The sequence below is a fragment of the Sceloporus undulatus genome, chromosome 6 (assembly GCF_019175285.1).
Source record: "Sceloporus undulatus isolate JIND9_A2432 ecotype Alabama chromosome 6, SceUnd_v1.1, whole genome shotgun sequence".
Lineage (NCBI taxonomy): Eukaryota > Metazoa > Chordata > Lepidosauria > Squamata > Phrynosomatidae > Sceloporus > Sceloporus undulatus.
In genome coordinates this window covers 153,349,017-153,357,000 of record NC_056527.1, presented here as the reverse complement: position 1 = coordinate 153,357,000, position 7,984 = coordinate 153,349,017, and the positions used below count along the sequence as shown (strand labels likewise).

At 42.6% G+C, this 7,984-nt stretch overlaps 2 protein-coding genes across 2 annotated transcripts; both read left to right on the top strand.

Annotated features, from left to right (window-relative positions):
- Window positions 1–315: 315 nt before the first annotated feature.
- Window positions 316–4,176, top strand: LOC121935652 (actin, clone 302-like). Its single transcript, XM_042477415.1, has 2 exons — window positions 316–473; window positions 2,410–4,176. The coding sequence occupies exon 2, from the start codon at window positions 2,422–2,424 to the stop codon at window positions 3,544–3,546; it is 1,125 nt and encodes a 374-aa protein (XP_042333349.1). The 5' UTR covers window positions 316–473; window positions 2,410–2,421; the 3' UTR covers window positions 3,547–4,176.
- A 1,496-nt stretch (window positions 4,177–5,672) lies between these two features.
- On the top strand, window positions 5,673–6,896 carry LOC121934890 (actin, clone 302-like). The gene has a single exon (XM_042475806.1). It carries the CDS (start codon window positions 5,691–5,693, stop codon window positions 6,801–6,803), a length of 1,113 nt encoding a protein of 370 aa, XP_042331740.1. The 5' UTR covers window positions 5,673–5,690; the 3' UTR covers window positions 6,804–6,896.
- Window positions 6,897–7,984: the final 1,088 nt, after the last annotated feature.

Below are 7,984 nucleotides of genomic sequence, written 5' to 3'. Positions count from 1 at the left end.
GATAATCTTTTTAGCTGCAGTGAACTTTGGTCCTCCAGGTGTTTTGGACTTCTGCTCCCAAAAGCCCAGCCAACTTGGCCAACAGTCAGGAATTCTGGATGGTGAAGTCCAAAACATATGGAGGACCGAAGTTTGGGAACCACAAGGTGAGAGTGACTGGCATGCAAGGCTAGGAACTGCGGGGACAGTCTTGGAAGGGCCAGTGGCACACCCATATTACAAAAGGCCACCTGTTTCCTCTTCTCACTAAACCACTACGATGTCTATTTATGGCACAAGGGATTTTTTTTTTAAAAGGTCTGTTCAGAGATAAGCCTCAACATGGTATTTAAAGAAAGCAAAGGGCAACTGAGCAGGAAACCGCTCAGCAAAGCAGCCTCACGGAAAGAACTGGGTGCAGAAGAAAAGATTTCATGCTTGCACTGCTGAGACTTCTATGGGACTGATTGCAAAGGAAGGTGCATCGCCCAAAGGTGAGTGTTCGGCTAGGCTAGGCAGACAGAATAGTTCCTTTTGCTGTTACAGAACTGGTCTCCAGAGACATAGTCCAACACTCAAACCACTATGCCATGCTGGCTCTCTGTTCATCAAACTACAAATCCCAGATTTCTGGAGGACGGAGCCATGGCAGTTAAAGTGGTGTCAAACTGCTTTAGTTACACAGTTCAGGTGCACCCTCGGTGCCATTACTATCACAGGCGTGTTTGGTGTAAAACTGGGAGAAAACCTTTTTAGTTACTAATCCCAGATTGTGGAATTCCATCCTATAGGAAAGTGGATGACCTCTCTCTCCTTTCCTTTCGCTGGCAGTCAAAGAACTTTTTATTCAGGCAGGCTTTGGGTTTAAACTCTATGTAAAAGAAAGGCTTTGTGATGGGGTTGTATTTCTAAACATTTTTATTTTATTTTTCTCTTGTGTTTTTATACTGTTGGAATCTTATGCTTTTAATTGAACTGATCTTATTTTTAAACTTTTCTATAAATAATCTTTTAACTGCACCTTGTTTTTTAAATGCTGTAGGCTACCCTGGATCCTGCCTAAGGAATAAGGTGCGATATCCATCAATCAATCAAATTTTTAAAAAATGCAAAGACTTTAAGTTTCTGCTGGAGCTGGGACTTGGTGGAAGATTTCAGGGGCAATGGTTTTGTATTTAACCAGGTTGCATGGATGATCCATGCAACTCTCTCAGCAATTTTAAAAAGGAAAACTGGAAATGGACTTCAACACCACTTCCAAACTAGTTGAAATCTCATTTTTCTGCACTTTGGCCAAAGACAGTCCTGAGAGGTGAATAACTGGTCCATGGACTTTCTGAATTTGTCCAACCTTAGGACCAAAGTGCATCTGGCTTCCATTTGTATGAAGAATCTGATGAGATCTCAAGCCATTGACTTTCCTTTGACAAATGATTTATGTCTTATGGACCTTCTCCCATATTGCTATTTAGGGACTGGATTCTGTAGCTTTAATTTGAATAATTTATTATTTTATAGATTTATTGTATTCATTAGATACCTTTACACACACGCGCGCGCGCACACACACACACACACACGCACACATTTTACATTTATATGTTAACTCCCACTTCTACACAACCATGAAAGGCATAGGATCCATTTCCAGTTTTTACTCTGGCAACTCTCCCAGGAACAAATTAGACTTTAAAAATCGGATTAGAGGAGGAAAGAAAAGAAGGACAAGGATGACGACGACAACAACAACAACAACAAATAATAATAATAATAATTATTATTATTATTATGAAAGAAGTCTAACATCAAATAGGAAACTCTTTGTCTGTGATTTGTCTGAATGAATATGCTTGGCAACAGGGAATGCCAGCAACCAGTGCATCATCCATCTTCTTTGAGGACAATTTCTTCAGCCCCATTTCCACTCCACAATTCTAGTCCACAACCACAGAGGTCCTGCAGTGTTGTTCAGCCATTTCCTCACTATCCAGAGGTGTTTCCACACTATGCACTTACAGCACATTGATACCACTTTCACTGCCCTGGATCCACCCGTGGTATCCTTGGATTTGTAGTTTGGTTTGGTTTTCTCGACTGCAAGAGAGCATGAGAAGAAGAGAACAAAAAGCACTGGAAGGATTGGAATATGAGTTGTGGTCCTAATCTGATGCTCTGTCAAAAAAAAGTACCAGAGTAAATTGGGTCCAAAGGAAAGACGTCTATGGTAGGGTAGGCAGTGGTGGTACCAGGTTGCTGAGAAAACTAGTCCACTTTTTTTGAAGGGGGTTAAAAGATCGCCTTTAACCAGGACAAACTATCCTAACCACTGATAAACTGCATATGCAACTTCTCATCTTAGAGTTTGGGGCATGCATGTGGTCTACTCTGCATGATAGCTGAAAAAATAATTGTTTGTTGGTTTTCCTACAGATCAACTAAAAAATGGTGGATAACAATATTCCTACCTTGGTTGTCGTCAACTCCACTAAAGTATGCAAAGCAGGGTTTGCAGGACATGATGCCCCAAATGTAGTATTCCCCTCTGTTGTTGGGAGAAGAGGTAGGACAGCGAAGGACTTCTATGTGGGAGAAGAAGCACAGAGAAAGAGAGACATTCTGACCCTGACACATCCCATTGCGCATGGCTACATCTCCAACTGGGATGACATGGAGAAGATCTGGCACCACGCCTTCTACCAAGAGTTGCAGGTGGCTCCAGAGGACTATCCTGTCTTGCTTACGAAACATTCGATGGGGCGAAAATGTTACCCAGAGAAGATGATGCAGATCATGTTTGAGACCTTCAGTGTCCCAGCCTTCTATGTAGCCATCCAGGCAGTGCTGTCTCTGTACGCCTCTTGTCGAACCACTGGAGTTGTTGTTCATGTCAGGGGTAGTCATGTGGACACTGTACCCATCTATGAAGGTCATGCCTTGCTCCATGCTGTTTTGAGATTCAGCGTGGGTGGGAATGACCTGACCAACTATCTTCAGCAAACCTTGAACGCCAGAGATTACAACTACTTCTCCATGGTTAGCGGAGCGATCATGACTGACATTAAGGAGAAGTTCTGCTACGTTGCTTTGGACTATGAGCAGGAGATGATCACTGCTGCTGCTTCCCCCACTTCTCTGGAGAAATGCTATGAGCTGCCAGATGGGAAGGTGGTTACTATTGGTAGTGAGCGCTTTAGATCCCCTGAAGTCCTTTTCCAACCCTGGTTGCTGAACAGGGATCTGATGGGAAACCATGAGGGTATCCATGAGGTCCTTTTAAATACCATCAAGAAGTGTGACACGGATCTCCTGAAGGACCTGTATGCCAACACAGTGCTGGCAGGTGGGACCACCATGTTGCCTGGCCTTGCTGAGCGGATGCACACAGAGGTTACAGCCCTGGCTCCAAAAGGAATGAAGATTAATATCATTGCTCCTCCTGAGCGCAAGGACTCAGTGTGGATTGGGGGTTCCCTCCTGGCTTCTCTCTCCACCTTCCAGCACATGTGGATCACCAAGCAAGAATACAATGAGTTTGGCCCATCCATTGTCCACTGCAAATGCTTTTGAGGGGTTGTTTTTTGCCACTTTCATGCATAAGCCATATTGTAGTGTAGACAATTGTTTTTAAGATGGTTCAAATCTTAGGCAATAGCAGTGGGTACCCAGTGTAACCATATGCTGACTGGTCTTCCAAGTATTCAAACATAGCATCATGATGTGGCTAGTGCTTTCTACTCATGTGACAAGAGGTTCTTAACCAAAGGGCTAGATGATACATGTGTCTGTGTTACATCTGCAGATTGAGCCTTGTCTGCTGCGGCAAATCTAGCAGTCTTAGTACCCTCCATCATGTACTATGGTGCTTCCAATAAGTGTTCTCTACCTAACAAAAGGGGATGTGACAAAAGGTAGAGATATCTGGCATGTCAGAAGAAGCATCATTTTGTGTTGCTAATGGGATTCAAATTTTATCTCATGGACTTTGGAAGGCTTTGTTCCCGATGCCACATGGCCAAGAGGAGGAGGTACCAGCTTGGATAGATATACCTCCAATGAACACAAAAAGCAAGCTAAGAAAATGCAAGCCTGTGACTAACTTTCTCATTTTAACATTTTTCCCTTTGCATGATTCATAACATTTTTGCCTGATGAAGAAGCCAATGGAGCTTTGAAAGCTTGCATAATTTATTTTGTGCATTTTGGTTGCTCGATTAAAGGTATCACTGTTTCTTGGATTTTGGATGTTTTTGTGCTTTGTTACATGGCCAACACAGCTACACCTGCCTACATTTCCTATATTCTGATTTAGACTAACGCTGCCATCTAGTGTACCTTGAATCCTGCACCTTTCCTGATGAAGTCACCAACTGGTATTTGTGTTTAATACAACATTCACTGTTAAATCTCTTTTATTACAATAACCCACCATGTCCAAACTGAGTGGTTTTGGTTGATGAAAATTCAATTAAGAAGGAAGAACCAGTCTACTTTTGACTTAACTTAGCATCTGTTTCTCTGTAAAATTAACATATAGTGGGCCCTCCATATCCACTGGAGTTTGGTCCAGAACCCCCTCATGGTGACCAAAATACATGGATGCTCAAGTTCCATTATATACAGTGGCATAGTAAAATGGTGTGCTTTATATAATGGTAAAACCAAACTCCAGTGGATATTGAGGCCTATTGGAAATTATTATTATTATTATTGTTATTATTATTATTATTATTATTAGTAGTAGTAGCAGTAGTAATAAATATTTCCAAACTCTGGTTGGTTAAATCCATGGATGGAGAATCCATGGATACAGAGGGTTGACTATATTGTTCTGGATATTTGCTTGAATAAAATTGCTTGGGGACTGGAAATACTAGCAAATGAGAATGGAGAGACACCCCCAACATGTGATCCATCTTCTTGGAAGACAATCTGATTGCTCCCGTCTCCACGCCACATTTCTAGTCCCTACCCACAGAGATACTGCAGTGTTGTTCAGCCATTTCCTCATTAGCCAAGTGTGTTTCCACACTATGCCATTCCAGCGCATTGATACCACTTCAATTGAAATGGGTCCACCCTGTGGAATCCTTGGATTTGTAGTTTGCTGAGGTCTTACTAGAAGAGAGCATGAGAAAAAGAAAAAGGCATGGGAGGATTTGGAATCTCTGAGGTCCTAATCTGATACTCTAACAAATGTACCAGGGTCAAACGGGTTCAGAGCCAGTGTGGCATAGTGGCTTGTGTGTTGGACTCTGGATACCAGGGTTCGAGTCCCATTCAGCCATGAAACCTACTTGGTGACTTTGGACAAGTCACATTCTCTCAGCCGCAGGGGAAGGCAATAGCAAACCTCCTCTGAAGAAATCTTGCCAAGAAAACCCCACCAAAAGTTGGAAATGGCTTAAAGGCACACAACAACAACTACAACAACAACAACAACAACAACTGGATTCAAAGTAAAGCACATCTATAGTAAGAGTGGCAGTGGTGGGCACTAGGTCGCTAAAATAGTCAATCTATTAATTGTTGGGGGGAGAAGAGGTTTACATATAGTACATAATTCTATTTTATCAGGGTAAGCTGTCTTAACCACTGAGAAACTGCATATTCAACTTTTCACAATGGAGTCTGGGAGAAGCATTTGGTTCACTCTGGGTAAGAGCAGAAACAATTTTAACAATTTGCTTGTTTTCCTACAGATCGACTTAAAAATGGTGGATAACAATATTCCTACCTTGGTTATCGTTGACAGCACTACAGTATGCAAAGCAGGGTTTGCAGGACATGATGCCCCAAGTGTAGTATTCCCCTCTGTTGTTGGGAGAAGAGGTAGGACAGCGAAGGACTTCTATGTGGGAGAAGAAGCGCAGAGGAAGAGAGACATCCTGACCCTGACACATCCCATTGACTATGGATACATCTCCAACTGGGATGACATGGAGAAGATCTGGCACCATGCCTTCTACCAAGAGTTGCAGGTGGCTCCAGAGGACTATCCAGTCTTGCTTACTGAATGTCCAGTTAACTTTCGAAGCAACCGCGAGAAGATGATACAGATCATGTTTGAGACCTTCAGTGTCCCAGCCTTCTATGTAGCCATCCAGGCAGTGCTGTCTCTGTATGCCTCTTCTCGAACCACTGGGGTTGTTGCTCTTGCCAGGGGCAGTCACGTGGACACTGTGCCCATCTATGAGGGCCATGCCTTGCTGCATGCTGTTCTAGTTCTCCGCACAGGTGGGAATGACCTGACTAACTATCTGCTGAAGATGCTGACCGAGAGGGGCTACAGTTTCACCACTATGGCTAAGAGAGAGATCGTGAAAGATATTAAGGAGAAGCTTTGCTACGTTGTCCTGGACTTTGACCAGGAGATGGCCGCTACTGCCTCTGCCTCCTCTTCCTTGGAGAAGACCTATGAGCTGCCAGACGGGAAGGTGATTAAACTTGGCAGTGAATGCTTCAGGTGCCCTGAGGTCCTCTTCCAACCAGGTTTCGTGGGGAGCGAGTCATGCGGCATCCATGAGACGCTGTTCAATACCATCATGAAGTGTGACAGAGATCTCCGGAAGGACATGTATGCCAACATGGTGCTGGCAGGTGGGACCACCATGTTCCCTGGCCTTGCGGAGAGGATGCACACAGAATTGGAAGCCCTGGCTCCAAAGGGAATGAAGACCAATATCATTGCTCCTCCCGAGCGCAAGGACTCAGTGTGGATTGGTGGTTCCCTCTTGGCTTCTCTCTCCACCTTCCAGCACATGTGGATCACCAAGCAAGAATATGATGAGTCTGGCCCATCCATAGTCAGCCGCAAATGCTTTTGACTTTTTTTTACTGCTTTCATGCATAAACAGAATAATAATGTAGATAACTTTAGCTAGTACTCCCTACCCGTTCTTGGCCCAAGGGCTAGATGATACATTTGTACATCTACATTACATCTGTAGATTTTGCCTTTGCTGCTGCAAACCTAGCAATCCTAGTACTTTCCATCGTGTACTCTGGTGTCTCCAAGAAGGTGCGAAAAAGACCACAGACTTGCTTCTTAGCATGACAAAGATCACTATCGTTCTAAAAGAGGACAAGTAGTGATTATGAAAAAGAGATTGGTGACAATTTGACAAACTCTTATATTCTGATTTGGACCAACACTGCCATCTGGTGCATTTTGAATTCAGCACCCTTTTTAATGAAGCCATCCGCTGGTGTTTGCATATAATACAACACTTATAGTTTAATCCCCTTTCCTGCAACAATCCATCTAGTCCAAGTTGCGTGGTTCTGTTTAATGTAGATTCAGAATAAGTAAGAGGTTAGAAACAGCCTATAGATTGACTTCTGATGGACTACCTAAAACACTTTTAGCACTAATAAATGTTCTCTGATCACCTGTAGTAATAATTTCTCTCCTAAGAGCTCAGTAGTTGCTGGCTTGATACTGTATTCTCATATTTATGGAAGCATCCTCTCACTTCTTTTCTGTCCTTGGAACTATCAACTTCAGGAATTTAATGCTCCCTAAGGAATGCTCAGATGCAAGGAAGAATGTAAATGATCTGAAGGCTCAAATTCTGTTCAGATAGGCTAAACCTACCCAGATAATTTAGAACAAATGTATAGATCTTTATTAGCAAGTTTTTGTATGCTGGTTAACTTTGTTATTTCCTTCTCTTCATCTGCTTTCTCGCAAACAAAATTATTTTTGCATTTACATTTAAAACATTCCTATTTGAACAGGCTTACCCCTGACTCTCTGACCTCTGAAGTATTCTCTCCTCGCCCCCTTCGTCAGCATGTTAGCTGGCATGAGTGGTGGTTTTTATTGTTTTTATTGTATAAGGTTTTGATGCTGTGTCTTTGTGATTTATAGTGTTTGTATTGATATATTGTTGTGTTGTTATGTGGAATGTTGGAAACCGCCTTGGTCTTAGAAAGGCGGTATACAGTACAAATAAAATTTTACTTATTTTACTTACTTACTTACTTACATTTGGCTTTGCCTCAT

Coding starts and splice junctions, on each gene's coding strand:
- LOC121935652 (XM_042477415.1), top strand. CDS start 2,422: ATGGTGGATAACAATATTCCTACCTTGGTTGTCGTCAACTCCACTAAA.
- LOC121934890 (XM_042475806.1), top strand. CDS start 5,691: ATGGTGGATAACAATATTCCTACCTTGGTTATCGTTGACAGCACTACA.